The 22,602-nt window shown below is 38.3% G+C and overlaps 1 protein-coding gene across 2 annotated transcripts in view; it reads left to right on the top strand.

The window, feature by feature from the left end:
* The window catches only part of CSNK2A1 (casein kinase 2 alpha 1), a 54,185-nt gene that overhangs the window by 30,796 nt on the left and 787 nt on the right, over positions 1 to 22,602 (top strand). For both annotated transcript variants that reach the window (XM_020900872.2, XM_020900871.2), the window contains 11 exons: positions 1,466 to 1,675; positions 3,905 to 4,016; positions 8,394 to 8,495; positions 9,010 to 9,060; positions 10,220 to 10,279; positions 11,747 to 11,830; positions 16,444 to 16,554; positions 17,283 to 17,384; positions 18,512 to 18,612; positions 19,349 to 19,497; positions 20,672 to 20,758. In XM_020900872.2, the coding sequence (XP_020756531.1) occupies positions 1,575 to 1,675; positions 3,905 to 4,016; positions 8,394 to 8,495; positions 9,010 to 9,060; positions 10,220 to 10,279; positions 11,747 to 11,830; positions 16,444 to 16,554; positions 17,283 to 17,384; positions 18,512 to 18,612; positions 19,349 to 19,497; positions 20,672 to 20,758 (1,060 nt within the window). In that variant the 5' untranslated portion in view covers positions 1,466 to 1,574. The remainder of the gene's footprint in view (positions 1 to 1,465; positions 1,676 to 3,904; positions 4,017 to 8,393; positions 8,496 to 9,009; positions 9,061 to 10,219; positions 10,280 to 11,746; positions 11,831 to 16,443; positions 16,555 to 17,282; positions 17,385 to 18,511; positions 18,613 to 19,348; positions 19,498 to 20,671; positions 20,759 to 22,602) is intronic.

The raw sequence follows: 22,602 nt of genomic DNA on the forward strand, positions 1-22,602 counted from the left end.
ACGGAACTTCAGTTTGGCACGGTGAAAATTTCTGAGGATGGATGATGTGATGATTGGACAAGAATGTGAAAGTACTTAATGCCTTTTAACTGTATGCTTAAAAATGTTTAAGTTGATAAATTTTATATATATTTTACAATAGTTTTTAAAAATGTTTCCGCAAAATAAAAATAGTACAAAGGACATGTTACCCCATTTGCTTTATCATGTGTAAGTACTTGTGTACATACCTGTCTAAATTCCAGTTTTGTCATTTGACCTGATAGTATTGTTTTTTATAGCATTTCTCCCCCTCTATTACACGATACAGTCTAGTCTAGGGTAGGACATTGTATATAGTTGCCATGTCTCTTTAGCCTTTCTTTATCTTTTATAATATTTACATTTTTGGAGAGCACAATATATTATTCCCCACTGCTGACTTTTTTAAATAGAAGCTTCCTCATTTTCTATTTGTGTTTTCCTTGTAATTAGATTGAGGTTACACAATCTAGGCTGAAATATGCATGGCCTGGAGACTCATTACATTTTTTAAAAATATGATTGTGTTTATTCAGATTTATGCATTGGACAGTGTCCCATCAAACAAACAGAGGGAGGTTCCCGCAATACATTTGTAATTAAATGCAGAGTAAAGGGAATCAAGAAATGCTATAGGACTCTTCGAGAAAGAAGATAACTAGATTGGAGTAGTTGGTGATGGAGGAGACTTCATTTTTTACTGGTTTGGTAGAAAGCACACTTCTGAAATTTCACCGCCTTTTCCTGGGTATAAAATTTTGTGTTAGTTCAACCAATGTATATTACTGTCTTCTACGAATTTGTATTACGCTTGCTCGTATATTAAATAAATCAGGAGGAAATTACTGTTTGTTTTTTTTTCTTTAATGAAGTGTATTTCTCAATTGGTGATCACGTGCCTATCAATTATTACATAAGGCTCCCCAAATAATAAGATAACATTGAACTTTGATGTATGAGAACAAGTGTTTATTCCCTTCCTGGTTTCATCAAATATTAGAGTAAGACTAAGGTTGGTACTCAACTTTGCCACCATTCTAGAGCTGTTTATCACCCCTCCTTGAGCTGTAGAAAACTGTTGAAAAGAAAGCTTTTTGTGTAAATAGAATGTGTAAATAGTAGTAATGCTGATGGGTGTATCCTCAATGCCATTTTTCGCTTTCAGACTGCAAGAGCATCCAAGCTTTTGATGAAGAGGTAACAGGCTACTTTGTAGGATAGGATCAGGGCCAGTGTAGGCTTAGATATGTTTCTTGGAGTTCTGTTGTTTTACTTTTTTCCCCATGTTTTAGGAAATACTGATTGGCACAGTTGGGATACATTCATTGGTTAACCAGTAGAGAGCCTGAGGTATACTTGAGACCATTACTGTAAGATAACTTTTTTTCTTCCCATATGCTTTTTAAAAATGGTTCCTTGGCCTTTATGTGTTTTGTTTCTGCAGTTTGAAGAAAACAGGTCTGAAACAAGGTCTTATCCCCAGCTGCCTCTCAACACAGTGACTGCCAGTTCTCCAGATAGCAAGTCCAGCTTTGTCCGCCAACCTGTCTGACATGTCGGGACCCGTGCCAAGCAGAGCCAGAGTTTACACAGATGTGAACACACACAGACCCCGAGAGTACTGGGATTACGAGTCACATGTGGTGGAATGGGGGTAATCATTTCCATTCACTTCACTGTTCTCATCCAAAGGGCCGACTGTGGTGGATTTGTTGAGTAATTTACATCAGAAATTCCCTGACTGCATTTATAAATCTCAAGATTGAACCCAATTTTTGTTTTCTTCTACAGAAAAGAAACAGGTTATTGGCTTTGGCAAATTAACAGTTTTGTTGGGTTATCATTTAAAAATCATTTCAATCTCTTATTTTTTTCTCTGATACATATAAAGCTGGTAACAAAGAGTTACCTATTAGCTTGCTCAGCTAAAGGCTTTGCAGTTAGGTGAGAATTAATACTTGAGAGAGTTTGAAAACACTAGACTCTTATATAAAAGAATTTTTGAGGTCAGAGGATGTTGTCCCATGATGATACTGATGGATAAAACAGTTCTCCAGAAAGGTGTCCTCTTTCTGATGAGAAGCAAAATTAAAACCTTAAAACATTTGCCCTTATCATGAGACCAGCCATGTGTAACATGGAATTCAGCCCCAATTCCATTCTGAACAGTTGCAGTCTGCCTGAACAGCTATATTTGCCCTTCTAATCCTCTGTGCAGTCTCCTCTGGATTTTTGCATATCTTGTCCCAGCATAGTATGTACTTATATAATTGATCGGGTTGTACATTTTGTGATAAAATTATTTTGATACTCAGATACAAAAGGTAGCAATTTGAAAACTCAGTAAAGCTGCAGCTCCTATATGTTACATTTTATATTTGTCCATATGTGATTTTCATAGCATGTAAGTGTTTATAGGCAGTCTTCAAAAATTATCATAGGGTGTGTTTTAATCCTGATGATTAATATGTTGATGGCCGTAATTCTTAACAGTAAGTATATTGCCTCTGCACAAGGAAGCTCAGTGTGCTTCAAAGATGCCATCAAGAACTGTGGTACAGTGCCAGTAAGTGTTACTGATAATAGTTTTCCTCTACATCACATGCTTTGGACTCTAGGAATATCTGAGTTTTACTGCAGAAATTTCAACCACTGTCTTCAAATGAAGTCCATTATGCTTAGTTCTGCTTAAATGACACTAAACAACCCTTTTGAGTTTTTTGGCTTAGTGCTGTTTGCTTGCTTGCATTTGTCTTCTAGGCCCTCCCACAGGAAAAGAACTCAACCAGAACTAAGAGCTTCCTTCCCTAGGCCTGCACTGATTATTACATTGTCCATTGTCCTTAGTACCTTTTGCCTTCTTTGTTCATTTACTTTCTTTATAGCTGCTTGAGGAAAATGAATGGTGGATTTTTTACATGTTGGATTTTCAAGGGTCCCCAGCAGGAGTGAATAGCATTTAGGCCTTATTGAAAAGGCTGTCATTCTTAAGAGCAAACTCCTCTAAGTTGTAAGCAGAGGTAAAGAAAGTGTTGGCATTTTCCCTTATTCCTTTTCACCTCAGATGTTGCTTAGTGGTCTTGGAATGTGGGTGAAAGTAGCGGGAAGAACACCAAACTGATTTCATGTTCTGTAGTGTGGTTTGCACTCCAGTACATGGACTGTCCTCAGAGCCTTGGAGAACAAGTTGAAAGTCAAACCTATGTGTTTGAAAGTCAGTTATCTGCAGAGACCCATTAGAAATCAGCAACTCCCGAAGTGTGGCTGAATTGAAATATTCTTACAGCACGTATTGACTTCTTGCTAGATGCCAACAGTGGGCAAGGCTATGGGGGACAGAAATATAATAAAAATTATTTTCCAAGGGAAAGCTGTCTATTGTTGGAGATAAACATACATAACAAACCCCAGTACAAGCTAGCTATGTGTGGTATGTCAGTAGAAATATAAACAGTTTGGGATTTGAAAGAATAACTCAAAGACTTGAATTTTTTAATTCTGGGATTTGGAAGATACATTTTTAATTGGCCAGCTTTAAAAAAAATACAAAGAAACCAATTAAGGAATTATTTGAACTACCTTTTATTTCTTTTACTCTACTGGGTGTAGTTTTGTATGGACTTCCCTGGTGGCTCAGATGATAAGGAATCTGCCCACACTGCAGGAGGCTGGGGTTTGATCCCTGGGTGGAGAAGGGAAGGGCGATCCACTTCAGTATTCTTCTTGGTGGGAAACCCCATGGAAAGGAGTCTGGTGGGCTGTAATCCATGGGGTTGCAAAGAGTTGTACTCAGCTGAGCGACTGACACTTGACAGTTCTGTAAATTGAATTAGTCCTTGATAATTTGAACTTTGTAAAACACTTTGATTCTTTTTGTTCCCAGAAATCAAGATGACTACCAGCTGGTTAGAAAATTAGGTCGGGGTAAATACAGTGAAGTATTTGAAGCCATCAACATCACAAATAATGAAAAAGTTGTTGTTAAAATCCTCAAGGTAAGTACAAAAAGATTGTAATTCAGAGGTTTTAAGTAGCATTTGAAGGTGTTTTTCTAGTGCTTTTAATGCCTTTATTTTATTGTTCCTTTGAAGTTGATAGAAGAGATTGTCTTCATTTGACAAATCAGGAAACTGAAGCAAGAGCAGTTTTTTGACTCAAGTTATATAGAACACTGTATAGGCCACATTGGCCCATGGGCTACTGTTGTACAGATTGTTTTAGTTATAACTGTACTGTGCACTGTCACATACCAGGAACTTAGCATATAGTTCCTTACCATAGAAACTTTTCTATATTTGACACGAGAAGCAGAGGGCCCCAGACTTTCTCAATTTATAGCACCCATATTGCCTCATTAACTTTGATGGTGCCCCTAAGCCAAATGAAATAGTTTTATTAAGTGAAGTAGAAATAACTAAAAATAGTATTTATGTTTCAACTTGGTAGCCTTTTAAAAAATTATACATGTGAAGTTAAAGAGAAAAGTAATGTTTTATTCTTCTGTCACCATAATTAATTACTATTGGGATATGTATACCTATTAGTCACTACACAGCTTCTCATATGTCAGAATCACACTGGACATCGGTAGCCTCATTTCCTGTTCCACACTGATTTTTGCATGATACTTGCTTTTTGTCATAGCAGCTGCTGAAAACCCAGCTTCACAAAAATATGCCATCAAAGATAATGTAGTGCAGTGTAATATTGAAACTATGAAACTACCTCAAGCTGGTCGTGACTGGCGGACCACAAGGATTAACTGGTGCTTCCCTCAAAAATTAAAAAGCCCACAGAGCACCTGTGAATTTTCTGGGTGTTTTGGCATACCTTTCAAGAACCAGAGAGTTTAAGTATTTATATCTTATTGTGTGTATGAAGAGAACTAGGCTGAAATCTGGACTTTTAGATTCTAATCCCACTTTAAAAGTAATTAGCCATGGTAGTTGTTTTTTAAAGACGTGATTATCTTTGAAAATGAGATAGTCTTGCTTTACCTGTCTTTTTCAGAGTTATTAGGATCAAACACAAAATTGTATATAGATATACACTTTGGAGACCGAAGTTCTATGTAATTATAAAAGGATATTCCTACAGAAAAGTATATGATAGACTGAGGTGATAGATCATTTAGAGTCATATGAAAGGCACAAGTAGTGAGTCTTACAGTGTAGAAGACAGTGGTGGTGCTTGGGGAAAGGTCCCTGAAACTGTATTCAGGGCCTGAGTGAGGAGGATTTGGATTGGTGTGCATGGGAGGGTGGGAGGGAAGCATAATCTAGAATGCACAAGATAAGAAAAGAGAAAGAAATAAGTGAGAGAAATGTTTCATATGGAAGCTATCATGTGACCATACATAGGAAGTAAACTTAGAAAGGAGAATAAATTAGTGATGACCTGGAAAAAATAACCTCTGCATTTCCTTCCAGCCAAAAAATTACAATTTTTGTTTCTTCTAGGTTGTTGGGAGCCATTGATGGTCTTTAGTGATGGGTGGTTTGGAAAGTTTTTTTTTTTAATCTCCTCCCATTTATTAAGACAAAATTTGCATTGATCACATTAAATTAGGGTTTAAGTGACCCTCCTGGTCTAATTAGTAGAAAACAGAAGAGAGATTACCGGATTAGTTTCTGGAGAAAAGGGATTCCCAGGTGGCTCAGATGATGTACATTCTGCCTGCAATGCAGGAGCTGCTGCCAAGTCGCTTCAGTCGTGTCTGACTCTACGCGACCCCAGAGACGGCAGCCCCCCCAGGCCCCCCCATCCCTGGGATTCTCCAGGCAAGAACACTGGAGGAGGTTGCCATTTACTGCTCCAATGCATGAAAGTGAAAAGTGAAAGTGATGTCGCTCAGTTGTGCCTGACTCTTAGCGACCCCACGGGCTGCAGCCCACCAGGCTCCTCCGTCCATGGGATTTTCCAGGCAAGAGTACAGGAGTGGGGTGCCACTGCCTTCTGCCGCAATGCAGGAGACCCAGATTCAATCCCTGAATCAGGAAGATCCCCTGGAGAAGGGAATGGCAACCCACTCTAGTTTTCTTGCCTGGAAAATTCCATGGACAGAGGAGCCTAGCAGGCTACATTCTATGGGGTTGCAAAGAGTCAGATACAACTGAGCAACTAACAGTTTGACTTTCCTAGAGAGGAGAAACATCTCCTAGATACTCTAGCAGATGAGAAAGATATAGTTGAAGCAAAAAGAAAACTTATGATTAGCTAAGTTTCCCACCCAGTGTACTGAATTCTAATAGAAGCAAGGCTGAGGCCATGGATTGAATTAAAAATGGAATTCACTGTTAGTATAATCAAATAGCTTTTATTAGTATAATCAAATAGCTTTCATTTATTGAATGCCTACTTTGCATTGGACTTTATTTTTTGTTCACCCGAGGTCCTCATTGGTGTGTATGGACTTTGTCTAATTATGGCAACCGGGAGTTACTCTCTAGTTGTGTGTGCAGTGGCTTATCTTGTTGCAGAGCACGGGCTCTAGGGCACAGAGACTTCAGGAGTTGTGGCATGCATGCTCAGTAGCTCTGCAGCATGTGGAATCTCCCCAGGCAAGGAATTGAACCTGTGTCCCCTGCATTGACAGGAGACTTCTCTGCCACTGAACTACCAGAGAAGTCCCCACTGGGGTTGGGCCCTTTTCTAGCTTTGGTTTTATATCAGCAGTTCTGCAAGGCAGGTGTAAAGTTCAGAAACACTTAAGTGTTTTTCCCAAAGTTGCACAGCTACAAAGCCAGGTTTTCAGGACAGTCTGTTTCCAAAACTTTCTGCTTTCTGCTGTACCATGTGCTTAGGATTCAAGGTTTAAAAAGTCTGCAGTATTGTTCAGTAGTTCCTAGACCTAAATCATCAACCTGTGAAATGTCTAAAAATATATCTCCATCTTTCTTCTCAAGATTCTGATTTCAGTGGGTCTGTACAGTTTGTATATTAAAAAATTCAGGTTGATCATCAAAGTTTAGTGACCAGTAGTCTTGTTAAAGAAGAGATGTTATATGCTTACAATAATTTCTAAGAAGTGTATACTGTGTGTCAGTAGTCTGAGGTGACCAAAACTGATAGGAAAGACTCACATGGTTCATTGTGGCAGACACAGGTCACACTGAACATTTGAAATATGGCTGATCCAAATTGAAATATGCTGTAAGGATAAAATACAGCAGTTTTAAAGGCTTAGTACCAAAAAAAGAATATAAAATTGTTCATTAGTAATTTTTATGTTGATTTACATATTGAAATTATAAGATTTTGGATTTTTTCTTGGTTAGCCCTAAAATATTAAATGTGGGTGCTGACAGCAGTACCACCTCTGAACAGTCTTCCTTTTCAGCATTTCTATTCCAATATAATGGCTGCTTGACTCAGTTGAATAAAACTATGTGTAACATAACAAAAAAAAAAAAATGTGGGTACTAGAATATTTTAAATAGACACGTGAGGAAGTCCCTGGCAGTCCAGTGGTTCAGACTTTGTCCATTCACTGCCACGGCCTCAGAGTTCATTCCCTGGTCAGGAAACTAAGATCCTGCAAGTCTTGTGGCATGGCCAAAATAAATTGAAAAAATAAAATACACATGTGGCTTGCATTGTATTTCTTTGGACCAGGACTGTTTTAGACTGTTTAGAAAGAAGACTTTGCAGAGGAGGTGCATTTGGACCACAGCTCTTCTCAGAAAAATGAAAGCGATTTCTGTACTAAAACAGATGTGGAAATGATGGGTGAAGACAAAGGAATATGAAAGATACGTTGGTTATAAGGCTTAACAGATATTATGTCTCAGCCATATTCTGAGTTCTTTTTAGATGTCTCATTTGAGTCTTGCAATAATTTTATAAGTATTCTTATTGATCGTTTTACCTGTAATGAAAGGTTTAGAGAGGTTATATAACTTGCTCATAAGCACACAGCTCGCAGGTAATGAAAGTAGGATTCACATTAGGCAGTCTGACTCCCAGGCCCACATTTAACCCAAAAGGTTATACTGCACAAAGATAGTTTGGCCATCTTTGCTACTGGTCCTGATTTCCTTCATTTCTGTAGGGTGTTAATAAGACTTAGAGGAAGGAATGGAAACAGTCCCATGTTTCATTCTAATGTTAACACATTAAGACTGATCATTAGAATTAAATGCTAATTCTGCAGAGTTCTGGTGTTTGGAGTAGAAATCTTTATTTTCTTTCAGTTCAGTATTGCTAAGTAGCTGCAGAGTACCTGGCACAGGACAAGGAGAGGGAAATTCAGAGATATGTCTGACACATTTCCTTCCTTCAAGGAGTTCATAAGCAAACCATTTGTGTATTATACTACCTGTTGAAATACCCTGAAATAATTTTTTTTTAATGATGTACTTTTACCCTTTCAGCCAGTAAAGAAGAAGAAAATCAAGCGTGAAATAAAGATTTTGGAGAATTTGCGAGGCGGTCCCAACATCATCACACTGGCAGACATTGTAAAAGACCCTGTGGTGAGTATAGTAGGCACTAGTAAGGCCCACAAGGGCTGAGGTGGTGTTTGACCTTGAGCACAACTGGCCTCTTTCTGTTCTTCCCTCTGCCATTAAGTCCTGCTTTAAAAGTGCTTAATCAGTTATACCATTTGACTAGTTCGGGTCTTTCTTTCAAAGAGACCTCCACCCACAGACTATTTCTTATTCTTCTAGGCTAAGAGACTGATAGCACTGGAAACTGAAATGTGTTAATCCATTTTGCAAACTCAGGTCCGATGCCGATGGGCGATGGGCGCATTGTCGGGCTGCCTAGAGCCTGGTGAGACTTCAGCTCCATGTCTTCTGTTTGAAATCCATCCCCAAAGTGACCTAAGTGTGGTGATAATCAGAGTGGGGAGGGCTTATAACAATAGAGGGTTTCCTACTACTGAGGCGAGGACTGCCAAATGCACCACGTAGTGTCCACAAACATTGTGCCCACTAAAGCTGCCAGGTCTATTGCTAATGTGTGTTTTCTTTTTCTTTCCCTTAGTCACGAACTCCCGCCTTGGTTTTTGAACACGTAAACAACACAGACTTCAAGGTATAATGTATAACCAACCATTTCAAGCTGGGTTTTAGGCCATATAAAAAACCTTTTAGGGGTGTTACTATTAGAAGATACTATCATCCTGATAGTATTAATTTAAAGATAGACATACTGTTGTATAGTGCCCACTCTCCACATCTTGTATTTTGCTCTTTTATTTGTTTAATGCTCTTTAATACCAGTGCGTAGGTTTGTCACCATTTGACAGTTTACCATTCATTTGACAGTTTCCACTGATGTCAAACTTAATGAAAGCAACAGCTCATGTTTAATCAGGATCTGGCCTTACAGCATTTTGCTTTAAAAACGACAAAGTTCAAGAAGGAATATATTGTATATATAAAAGCAAGGACTGCTTGCTATACCTTAGAATTCCTCAGAAACTTTGGGCTCTTGATCTTAAAAAGAGATGGATGGGAAAGAAAGGGTGGTAGTAAATTCTGCTAAAACACAAACTCCTGAAACACAAACTCTCTGACCTCCAGCCAGATTCAAACAGTTCTCAATCCCAGTACAGTAGAAGAATGTGGGCACTCCCTTGGATTTTAACTTGCAGAAATACTTGATTTGCATTTGCACAAGTCCAGTATTAAAAATGTTGGATGTCAATAAATGATTGAATTCTTATGCTGAGAGGAGGAAAACAAGAAAGAAAAGTTTACTTTCAAATTGGAGCAGAAATATTCTGTTAAATTGTCCTGATATGTTTGGCAACAAGCCATCTGCATACCCACTGGTGATCTGCAGTGGCTATGACTGTGTAGGCCAAAGGTGGGTTAATTCCCTACTAAGGAGGTGATATATTTGCCCACATTCCTTTTATGAGAGGATCTGGAGGTAAATGAGAAACAAACTAATCCGAAATTGTATATCAGCACATGTTGCAAATATCAACTGGTATGCTTCCAAAAGTAGATTATAGTTTGAACAATATGAGCTTAAGTAGTTCTTCACTTTTACATATAGAGTTGAAAACCCACAGTATCTCTTTAAAGTTAGTGTTTTGCTGGAGAAGTAGAGACTGGTAAACAGACAGGTCTTAGAACAGTGGTACATGAGCCAAGTCTTGATTTGAATTACTCCAATGAGGATGAGAAGTTGCCTTCTTTTCAGTACTATTTCATAGCTCAAATGTTGCATTTGTCTTTAACAGCAATTGTACCAGACGTTAACAGACTATGATATTCGATTTTACATGTATGAGATTCTGAAGGTAAGGGATTCTTGAATACTAAATATCTTTGGATTGATCTCCCCTTTGTTAAATAATCCAGATGACTGTAGAAAAGCCAGTGGGTTGACTTTGTAAAATTTGTTGGGGTGGGGAAGTCTGTTTCTATAAATACTTAATAAACTAATAGCTTCAGAACTCTTAACGATGATTGAAAGATAGGGTCTAGTAGGAATATAATTTATAATGCTTTGGAAAGGGTATTTAGAAGAGAGGTTAAAAGACTCCTTAACAAACATTTGTAATCTCTATCAAAAATAATTCCTGTTGTACTGGCTTCTGATGTACTTTATTTCACTTAAAATTGGGCAAATAAAACAGTAAACTTTGACTTAACCCTCAAAGAGCCGTTGTCCTAAGGATTATGTGAATCTCTGCTTAGAAGTTGCTGATTTAGAATGAGCTTTGATTTCTAAAGTAGGATCACCAAATATATTGCTTCCAGTACTCAAAAGATCAGCTTTATAGGTAAGAAAATTGCTAAGAGTTGGCTAGTGCCTTACTAAATGAGGGTTGACATAAAGTCTACATTTGAACTATAGAAGTACCCTAGAGAAACTGTGCCAACAGAAGTATTTTATCTTTCATTGGCTCATGCAGTCTTGTGGCACGCAGGACTTCACAAAGTTAAGGATGTGCTTGCCTAACCCTGGGTATCATAGGAACCCAAGTTGCCCTTCAGAAAGGACAAAAATTTGGCCAGTGGCTTCAGCTGGCTTGAAGGCCTGGATTAGCAAACTCCAGAAGTTATGCCTCTCACTAGTTTGAAGTTGGACTTGGTTTTCAAATTGGATTTGATGTCATAAATCAGGAGTTTGCAAACTTCTTTACACGGCCAAATGCTTTAAAAATTTTGGGCTTTGTGGGTCAGAGGGTCTTGGTCACACTACTCAGCTCTGCTGTTGTAGCATGAAAGCAGCCACAGGCAACATGCAAGCAAATAGTTGTGGCTATTAAAAACAATAAAACAATTTATAAAAACATTCCAGTAAAACATTCACAAAAACAAACCACAGGTCCTATTTGGCCCATGGGAGCATCGTGGTTTGCCAACCTCTGTTGTAGACTCTTAGCTGCTAGAGATTTACTATTCTTTGAATAGGAGGTTTGTAGTACAGGTCAGGTTTCTTCCTTTGAGGGGCTCATGTTGGTGAAAATAATGCAGGCTCTCGGTAAGAGGGAGAAATTAGAAGTGAAGTAGTTGGTATACACTTTGAGTTTTTAACAAAAAAGATGTTGAAATACCTCTGCAGGAACAGGTCTTGGGAATTTAGAGTCCGTGGGTTTGCACAAGTCTCTGAAAAATACCTGTGGAAGTGATTGTCCTAACCTTGACTCTCAGGAGTGTTGGAGGCTTGAAGGAAAACTGGAAGAGAAAGTAAAAGACTTCAACTAAAAAAATGTCTTATACAAACTAACTCTTCCCTTTTTTACGTGTTCCTCCCACAGGCTCTGGATTACTGCCACAGCATGGGGATTATGCACAGAGATGTCAAGCCCCATAATGTCATGATTGATCATGAGCACAGAAAGGTAAAGTGATAGAAGGGCAAGTCTTATTTATCAGCACAAGAGAGTTAACAGCCTGTCTTTCAGCATTTTATCCCTAGCATCTTTCATAGTCTGTGGTACCTATTAGGCACTTGATAAATGTTTGACAAATGAATGAGTGAACAAATCAGTGTGGAATCTGAAATATGGCACAAATGAACTTACCTGTGAAACAGACTCACAGACTGGATACCAAAGTGAAGGTGGGTGGGGGAGGGGAGGGCTGGGAATATGGAATTAGCAGATGCAAAACATACATAGAATGGATGAACAACAGGGTCCTATTTTATAGCACAGGGAGCTATATTCAATATCCTGTGATAAACCATATGGAGAAAAATATGGAAAAGAATGTATATATATGTATAACTGAATCACTTTTCTGTATAGCAGAAATTAACACAACATTGTAAATCAACTAGAATAAAACAAATTTTTTAAAAATCACAATGTTTAAAACTTCATTCATATTCCTTTCAAAAATAAAAGAGATTAGTGTTGTGGGTAAAACATTAGTTTGGGTTTTAGTCTTATTTATTGAAAAACTACTCTCTTGGGAAATGCTTTTTCTCATCTGCCTCTTTTTTTTCTTATAGGGAGTATACAAGTAATAATATTTGTTGTACATGCCACTAGGTTATTATGAGGATTAAGTGTGTACAGTTGTAAAATGTATGAAATATTCAGAAACTGCTGCTGCAGGTGTCATGAGTATTAGTTGCAGTATAACATTTCTGTTTTTTAAGGTGACCCAGGCCCACCTTTTGTATGCAGTGATGGCTTTCTGTTGCAGGCTTTGGAGATATAGGTGATTTGTTCATTCAGTTAATATCCTGTTACACATTTATACACTATGTGTAATGGGGACTATTCTAGAGGCTGGGGTGTATGTATAAAACAAAAAATTCTTGTCCATAGAAGCTTGCACTTGAGGGAGACTGGTGGGATACAGAGTTTAAAGTGGTATGGAAGAAAAATAAAACAGGAGTGGGGAGTGTCAGAGGGTGTTGCAATTTTTAACAGGGTGACAAGGGAAAGATTTCGTTAGGAAGGTGACATTTTGTAGAACACTTGAATTAGCTGTGTGGTTTTGAGAAGAAAGTATAAGATGCAAAAACCCTGAGACAAGAATGTGCCTGGCATATTGAAACAGCACAAGGGTAGAGCTAGGATAGAATGAACACGAGGAAGAGAAGAAGGAAATGAGATCGAGAGATAAATAGAACCGTATCTTGTAAAACCTTGAAGATCACTGTCAGGCCTTTTCTCTGAAGATATAGAGGTTTTTGCAGAGTTTGAGCAGAGAGTTGATAAGTTCTCCCTTCTGTATTTAAAAGTTTACTACACATCTATTAGTACAGCTAAAATTTTTAAAGAAAAATTCCAAATGTAGACAGGAATGCGGAGTAACTCAATCTCTCATACATTGCTGGTAAGAATGTTAGGTGGCACACTCATTTTGGAGAATGTCAGTCTGTATTGTTTTATAGTTTGTCAGTTTCTTTAAAAACTAACCATACGCTTACCAAACAACCCAGCAGTGACATTTATCCCAGAGAAACAGACTGAGATCCATACAGAAACTTTCAGTTGGGTAAATGATTCTTTAAACTCTGATGTATCTGATGGTATCATTGTAGTATCATTACTGATTAGTAAGAACTATTGATGATGCAACAACTTGGGTAAGTCTCATGCTGAGTGAAAAAAGCAGTCTCAAAAACTTAAACTGATGGTTCCATTTCTGTAATTCTCAAAATGACAGAGTTAGAGCACAGAAGGGTTGCCAGGGCTTAGAAAGTCAGAGGAAGGAGTAGCATAAAGGATAACTGTTGTGATGCTCTTTATCTAATCATGGACTAGATATTAATCTAGCTGTATGAATCTGCATATGTGATAAAATTGTGTAGAACTATACACACATATAAAACTGTTGAAAAGAAAGGTCTCTGAATTGTGTCAGTTTCCTGGCTTTAATATTGTACTGTAGTGACGTAAGATATTACCATCAGGGGAAACTGGGTGAAGGGTACACAGAACATCTCCAGATTCCTATGAATTTATAACCATCTCAAAATATTTTTTAAGAGGATCATTTTGGTTCCTGTGTGGAGAATCAAGGGTAAAAGTGAAAGGTAGACCAGTTAAGAAAAGCAGCTATTGCAGTAAATCAGAGATTGGTGATAGCATGGACCAGGGCGGTGGCAGTGGATGTGATAATAGGGTCAGAATCTGATAGAACCATCAGGATATGCTGACAGATTAGATGCGGGATAGAGGGAGAGAAGAGTCCAGGGTGAAAAGTTTTTAACCTGAATGACAGGATAAATGGAATTACATTTAAGGTAACAGAGGAGGAGGAGGATTCCATGGGAAAAACAAGTTTTGCAGTGAATAATCGGTTTTAGTTCTGAGATGTCTTTCAGGTGATCAGAGAGAGATGGCTGGTGAGAGGTGTGGGCTAAATATAAGTGGGAATAGCAGAGATGCTGTGTGTGAAGCCACAAGACCAGAAATAGTCATCTGGGAATACTTAACTGATAAGACCGGAAATTCAGGAATAACTCTGGAGCACTGATACTAAGATGTTGAAGAGAAAGACTATTAAAAAGCTACATTTTCATATTTTTTGTTATATTTCCCTTTGTTTTCTAAAAGAATACACTGAACCTAATTAACTGAAGTTTTGGAGACAGTGCTGGAGCAGTCAGGCATTACTCAGGCCCTTCTGCTCACACAAGTTATGGTCATGCTTTGCATGAAGGTCAAATAAGGTTGCCTCTTGTCCTTGATACTATTGGGGTGGCCAAAAAGTTTGTTTATTTCTCTATACGATGACTCTAGTAGCACTTAGTTGTCTTTAACTTCATTAGAAATAATTTTGTTGGATTATATTGTTATCAGTGTGCATTTTTTAAAAAACTTAACCAAATTAGTGAATTTTTGTGAAGCCATTTTAATGTTGAAGATGGAAGAAAAAAAGCAACATTTTCAGCATATTATGTTTTATTGTTTCAAGAGAGGTGAAAACGCAACTGAAATGCAAAAAAAGATTTATGCAGTGTGTGGAGAAGGTACTGTGACTGATTGTGTCAGAAGTGGTTTGCAAACTTTTGTATTGGAGACTTCCCGCTGGATGATGCTGTTTGGTCAGGTAGACCAATTGAAGTTGATAGCGATCAAATCGAGACATTGATTGAAAAAAATCAATGTTATATACCACGCAAGAGATAGTCAACATACTCAAAATATCCAGATCAAGCGTTGAAAATCCTTTGCACCAGCTTGGTTATGTTAACCACTTTGATGTTTGGGTTCCACATAAGTTAAGTGTAAAAAACCCTTCTTGACCGTATTTCCGCATGTGATTCTCTATACTTAAACATAACAAAATTGTTCATTTTTAAAACAAATTGTGACGGATGATGAAAGTGGATACTGTACGGTAATGTGGAATGGAAGAGATCTTGGGACAAGCAAAATGAACCACCCATCAACCACACCAAAAGCCGATCTTCATCCAAAGCAGGTGATGTTGTATATGTGGTGGGGTTGAAAGAGAGTCCTCTATAATGAATTCCTTCTGGAAAACTAAACGATTAATCCCAACAAGTGCAGCTCCCAGTTGGACCAACTGAAAGCAGCGCTCCAGAATTGGTCAACAGAAAATGCATAATCCTCCACCAGGATGACACAAGACCGCATGTTTCTTTGATGGCAAGGCAAAAACTGTTTAGCACCTTGGCTGGGAAGTTCTGATTCATCTGCCATATTCACCAGACATTGTACCTTCAGATGTCTGTTTATTTTGGTCTTTATGAAATTATCTTAGTGGAAAAAACTTCAGTTTCCTGTAAGACTGTAAAGGCACCTGGAACAGTTCTTTACTCAGAAAGAAAGTGTTGGGAAAATGGAATTGTGAAATTGCCTGGAAAATGGCAGGATGTAGTAGAACAAAACGGTAATACGTTGTTCAATAAAGATCTTGGTGAAAATGAAAAATGTGTCTTTTATTTTTACTTAAAAACCAAAGGAACTTTTTGACCAACCCAATACTATTTTGGTAAGAGTTGTATTTTTATTTTTCTCCTGTGTCCTGAGCATTATGTTGAATCCTAAAAATTAGCAAAGGTGAATAAAACAGTCCCTACCCTCAAGGATCTTACAGTCCATATTTTTTTAAAAAGTAGAAAGCAAATATTCAGTAAAGAGTTGTAGGTTCTATTAAATTTATCTGAGGTTGGTGGGGGAGGCAATTCAAAGACAGTAGTTGCTTCTATTTACATAGTTAGAAAAGATTTCACTGAAGGAGTTACCTCAGAAGAGATGTTCACCAGAATAGGAGTCTAGGTTGAATAGTAGAGACATTTTAGTCAGAGGAGTAGTTGAAATTTGCAGAAACAGAAAATAATTTATGTTAAAAAGAGTAGTTTTGGGAATTCTTAACTGCCAAGGGCCCAGGTTCAATCCCTGGTCGGGGAACTAAAAAATCCCACAGGCCACACAATGTGACCCAAAAAAAAAAAAAAGGTGATGGCATTGTGGGGGCTATCTTAAAAGACACACTTATTTATTATCTTTTTTTTTCCCTTCAGCTACGGCTAATAGACTGGGGTTTGGCTGAGTTTTACCATCCTGGCCAAGAATATAATGTCCGAGTTGCTTCCCGATATTTCAAAGGTCCTGAGCTACTTGTAGACTATCAGGTGAGAAGAGAAGGGCAGATAAAATTTTTGTCCTATGTTTGTTTTGCACGTGATTTTTTTAAAATGTTCTTTTGCATTTTTAATAGGCCATTTTTACACATCCATGACTGTCCCTTTTATAGGAGTGTAAAATATGAATCTCTTCAGTTCATCTACCACAACTTTTGTGTGTATTGTCACAGTGTCAGTAGAATATATATCTGCATTTGATCCTAACTGAAAAGAAAGACACTTGTAATCAGAAATTCCAGAGCTTCTTTTAGAATTGAAAGAAGTTAAGGCTCTGTCCTAGAAATTTCTTTTCTGGTATAGCCCTGAATTCAAAGAACATTTTATACATAAAAATATTTTTTGCAGCATTATTTATAATGGTGAAAAACACTATTCTACTATAGGGTACACTAAAGATTAAATTCTGAAACAGTCATGCTATAAAATAATGGTACACATTAAAAGGTTTCCATAAGCTAACAATTGGGTATTCTTATGTAAGTGAAGAAAGTAATTCAAAATAGTAGGTACAGGTTTCAAAGGAGAGGGTTAGGGAGTATAAATGGAAATGCATAGAAGAAAAGACTAAAAAGAAATATATAAAGATACAGATATTTGGACCTTAAAGTCAATGGAGTGAGATTTGTTTTTCTATTTTTAAAAAAGAGCTTTTTATTTGAAGTGACAAGATTCATCTTGTCATTTCATGTGTCATGACAACACTTTCTTTAATGCAGATGTACGATTATAGTTTGGATATGTGGAGCTTGGGTTGTATGCTGGCAAGTATGATCTTCCGGAAGGAGCCATTTTTCCATGGACATGACAATTATGATCAGGTAATATATGTTGTTCCTGTTCGGAAATTTATTGATGTACCCTCACAATGGTCAGATCTGCTTACTCCTTGGAAGTTGCAATGAATCTTACTAAAATACAAATGCCTAACCCCTACCTGAGAGCTATTCATAAATTAGAATCTCTGAGTGTAAAACTCCAGAATAATTTTCAGTTAATGGCTTGTTCACTTAATGATTCCAGGGCCTTGTGGGAGGTACTGTTGCCTTGTTTGAGCACAGTGATTTAATTTGAGATAATGTAAATCGATGTGAAAGTGAAAGTCACTCACTTGTATCCAACTCTTTGCGACTGCCTGGACTATACAGTCCATAGAATTCTCCAGGCCAGAATACTGGAGCAGGTAGCCTTTCCCTTCTCCAGGGAATCTTCCCAACCCAGGTCTTCCACATTGCAGGCAGATTCTTTACCAGCTGAGTCACCAGGGAAGCAAATTCACGTGAAGTTGCCATAATTAATACAGAGAGATATAGTGTATCTTTTACCCAGTTTCCCCCAAATAGAACTTTTTGCCGACTATGTACAGGATCACAACCAGGATGTTAATACAGCCAGAATACCAGAACATCCCTGTCACCTCAGGAATTCTTTATTTGCCCTTTTGTAGTCACACCAGCTTCCCCCCGGCCTTCACACTACTATGTTGTAATCTCCATTTCTGCAATTTTATCATTCCAAGAATGTTATATAAACATGACTTTATGAAGTCATACTTGCCTATGACTTACATATTACAATTCATATGAAGATGACTAAGTTGAAGAATATCAGGTGAATTCAGTTAAAATCAGCATCTTCTTGTTAGGTGCCATGCAAGTTTCAGGAATATAAGATGAGACTTCACCAGAGGGAAGGAACCAGGTTCTAAAATAGTTTGTTTTTTCTTTTTGATGTGTTCACATTGTTGGGATATGTTCACATCCAACAATGTGAATGTTGTGTGGAAATCCATTCATGCTATGCAAGGAAATTTGAAGTGAATTCCTTCAGGTGTAGCATTCATACCTGTAGCCATGATGGTCCCATTCTGTTAACTCGATCATGGTTAATTGTTGATTTGATCATGTAATGTGCTTTTCGTGTGGGTTTTGTCTTCTTTTAATCCTAGTTGGTGAGGATAGCCAAGGTTCTGGGGACAGAAGATTTATATGACTATATTGACAAATACAACATTGAATTAGATCCACGTTTCAACGATATCTTGGGCAGGTAAGTCATAAAACAAAATGCATCTGTGCCATAAGCACTTTGGATGTAAAATGATACTTTGGATTCCCAAAATAGTTAATGTTCTGTTTGCCTGCAAAGTGTCTGTGGTCCACTGCTACAGGATGGATGCTGCACTGGCAAGCCTGTGATGAAAGCTTTGGATTGAATGGCCATTTTCCCAGATTCACTAACAGGAGTCTGAGTGTGGAGGTTGTAGGCAGAGGATCCCTGACCTTGTAGAGTCTAATCGAAGGGTTGTAGATGAGTCAGAAATCAAAATCTAGATTTATCTTGCTTCTGTAGATGACAAAGCCCCTTCTAAGAGAAAGAGATAATCGTAGAAAGTGCATGTTTCAGACTGGTTTACAGACAACAGACTCTAGAAGTAGTGACTAGACCCAATACTAATTCATTCACCACTTAACAGGAAGAGGTAGGCTTTCTTGTTACAAAGGCTTTTGGAGGCCAAGTGGTAGAGATGCCAGGAATATGGGTGGGGGTGGGGAGAAGGCCAACCAGCCCAGCCTTCTATAACCTGAATTATGTTTCATAAAATTGTGGGGACCCAGATTTCTCTTCTGCAACACTGCCATTTCCAGTCTCTCCAGTTAGCTCTTGAGTTTTGACCTCTCTTTGTGATTGGCTGGAATGCTAGCCACTAAGGAAAATGTAGGATTAAAATGTTGGGCTTCTCTCCCTCTGGGTCCATTTCTCATTCTCCCTTTTGGTTCTGCAGACATTCCCGTAAGCGATGGGAACGCTTTGTCCACAGTGAAAACCAGCACCTTGTCAGTCCTGAGGCCTTGGATTTCCTGGACAAGCTGCTGCGATACGACCACCAGTCACGGCTCACTGCAAGAGAGGCCATGGAGCACCCCTATTTCTGTGAGTCCAGCTGTTCAGTCCACAGACCCTTGCAGGCCTGCCCAGCAGACTCTACAGAGCAAGGGAGAATATATGCTGTGAAGAAAGCTCCGGACCCATAGAACACAATTGGAATCCCAGCCTCCCTTACTTAGCTTGCTGCAAAGTTACTTCACCCACAGTGAGCCTTGGTCTCTTCAGTGCGGATAGTGATGGCAGTTGTCTTGCAGAATTGTTGAGAGGATTCTTGTCTAACAGAATACCTGACACATGATCATCCCTAAATAAACTTCTTTTCTTATTGTGTGGGCGACAGTTCTCGTGGCTAGTTTGGAGTGGTTGGATTAGAACATACAGCCCTATGTTTGTCCTATTAATCATTCATTGGAGAGAGCCAGAGAAGCTTGAAAGTCTAATTATATGAACACCTTGATCTAGGTTTGTAAATATAGCTAACTCTGCTGTCTTGAGTGAAAATGCCACTTAGCTAGCTCCACTGCATCCTCACTGTGATGTTAGCTTCAGTGTCGGATTGTTCCTTGGGGAGTGGTAGAATGGTGTTTTAGTGAATCAGTTATATTCTTGCTCGGTCTCCTGTCCTTGAAGCTGACTGACAGGCTGATCGAGATGGAGAGTGAAGTCTGTGGTCATAGCAGTAACTTGATCAGACCTGTAGTTTTGGCCCATTTGGCACCATGCTTGACCAACTGCAGCAAAACTCATTCATTCTCATAATATAATACTGATAGGTAGGGTAGATTGTATTGTCTCCTTAAACTGTAACAGGATTGTTTTTGTCTTAAATTAGCTCTACTGGGACTTCCCTGTCAATCCAGTGGTTAAGACTGTGCTTCCACCACAGGGGGCACAAGTTCAATCCTTGGTTGGGGAACTAAGATCCCACATGCCATACAGCATATCCAAAAGTAAATACTTTTCTTTTTTTAATTATCTCTACTATGATTACTTCATTTTCACAGTTTGTCTTTCTCACAGTTTTAAGCAAAAATAGTTCTATTTTATATTACTTGTTGATTTCATATTGAAGGTAGTTGACACCTCAATTCTATTTTTAGGGGAATAATACAGAGTCTAAATAAAATGTAAAGAATCAGGATGGCTGCTATAAGACCCTAGACCATTAGTTCAGCTCTTCAAGCATAACAGAACCTAACATTCTTGTCTCTTTTTCTAGACACTGTTGTGAAGGACCAGGCTCGAATGGGCTCATCTAGCATGCCAGGGGGCAGTACACCTGTCAGCAGCGCCAATATGATGTCAGGTTAGTGTCATTGGTAAATTTCTTTTTTTTTGTTAAATGTATATATAGAAGTCAATTGTCATTCTTAATTTTGCTCCTTCTTTGTGGCCTGATTTCTATAGCTCTCCTTTATAATGATTACCTTATTAACATACTGACTTGTGTGGCTCTCTCCACCAGGTTTCAGGATGCTTTTGAAACCCGTTATCCCTTAGTAGTTAGAGCAAGTGTCCCCCAACCTCTGGGCCACAGAACAGTACCTCCTGTCAGATCAGCAGTGGCATTAGGTTAGAAATAAAGCACACAATAAATGTAATGTGTTTGAATCATCCGGAAACCATTCCCCACAACCCCAGTCCATGGAAAAATTAGCTTCCATGAAATCAGTTCCTGGTGCCAGAAAGGTTGGGCATCGCTGAGTTTGAGTATCAATAGTCTCTTTGAGGCCAGAATCACAAAAATTGTTTGGGACTTGACAGTCTCAACAAACCATTAAGAATGAAGAGATCCTTTCATCTCACAGGTTAGAGTGGCAGTAGGTGATGTGGTCCTCATTACATAAGAAAATGAGGGAGAGTAGAGATGGGGTTTGTACATGGGTACATATGTGTATAAGAATGATTCTTTTTTCCAGAGCAGCTACAGGGTGCCTAGTAAATTACAATGGTTTGTGTGCAATTACTTTTTATTGTTGTTGAGTCATTATGATTTAGAGTGAGTTTTTACCAAGAAGAAACCACAATTACCCAAAGAAATCATAGGCCTGTCCCCTAAGAATTCTATACATGGGCAGCACCCACATGGGTACTCTTGTGAGCACCTATTCCGACACCCTCAAAAAATTGCTGTTGTCTCAATTTTTTTTTTAAGAACTAGCTGCCTTCTAGAGTTCAACCTCTGGGTATCATGCAAGTGTGCAAAATGATACATACCCAAGGTTACTCATTCTAGCCATATTTGAAATCAGAGAACATTAAAAACAGCTCCTTGTAGAATAAGGAATTGGTAAGATGAATTATGGGGCATCCTTTCAGCAGAGAACTATATACTCCGAGAAAAGAACAAGTGTTTCGTGTTCTTTTGTAGCTTCAACTCAAAGGTAATAATGTGAGGTGAAAAGAAGCAAGATGCAGAACCATGCTCAAGACTAGGAATGGGCAAGAACATAGAATCAAGTTCTTATATGTGATTTTTTTTTTCTTTTCCATTTATTTTTATTAGTTGGAGGCTAATTACTTTACAGCATTGCAGTGGTTTTTGTCATACATTGAAATGAATTAGCCATGGATTTACATGTATTCCCCATCCCGGTCCCCCCTCCCACCTCCCTCTCCACCCCATCCCTCTGGGTCTTCCCAGTGCACCAGGCCTGAGCACTTGTCTCATGCATCCAACCTGGGCTGGTGATCTGTTTCACCCTAGATATACATGTTTCGATGCTGTTCTCTTGAAACATCCCACCCTCGCCTTCTCCCACAGAGTCCACAAGTCTGTTCTATACATCTGAGTCTCTTTTTCTTTCTTTGCAATTATATGTGATTCTTATATGCATGTTTTATAAAATTCAAGTACACCCATAAAATATTTCTGGAAGAATACACCCAAAAATAGTACTATAAGTTGGCCAAGTTATAGGATAAGGGAGAATTCTCACTGTATCCTCTTGGCAGTTATTTGAGTCATGTAACCATATTACATATTCAGAAAATATATATAATATTTTGAAAATTTTAAGAACTAGCTGACTGAGGGCAATGTAACAGGTAATATGATCAAGAAAGTAAGTGAAAATAAATCCTAAAACACTATTTTAATTTAGAGATGAGAAATGATCCTCTCTGCACCGGCTGACTCTAGGCACAGTG

Source organism: Odocoileus virginianus, chromosome 9, assembly GCF_023699985.2.
Source record: "Odocoileus virginianus isolate 20LAN1187 ecotype Illinois chromosome 9, Ovbor_1.2, whole genome shotgun sequence".
In the NCBI taxonomy this organism is placed as follows: Eukaryota; Metazoa; Chordata; class Mammalia; order Artiodactyla; family Cervidae; genus Odocoileus; species Odocoileus virginianus.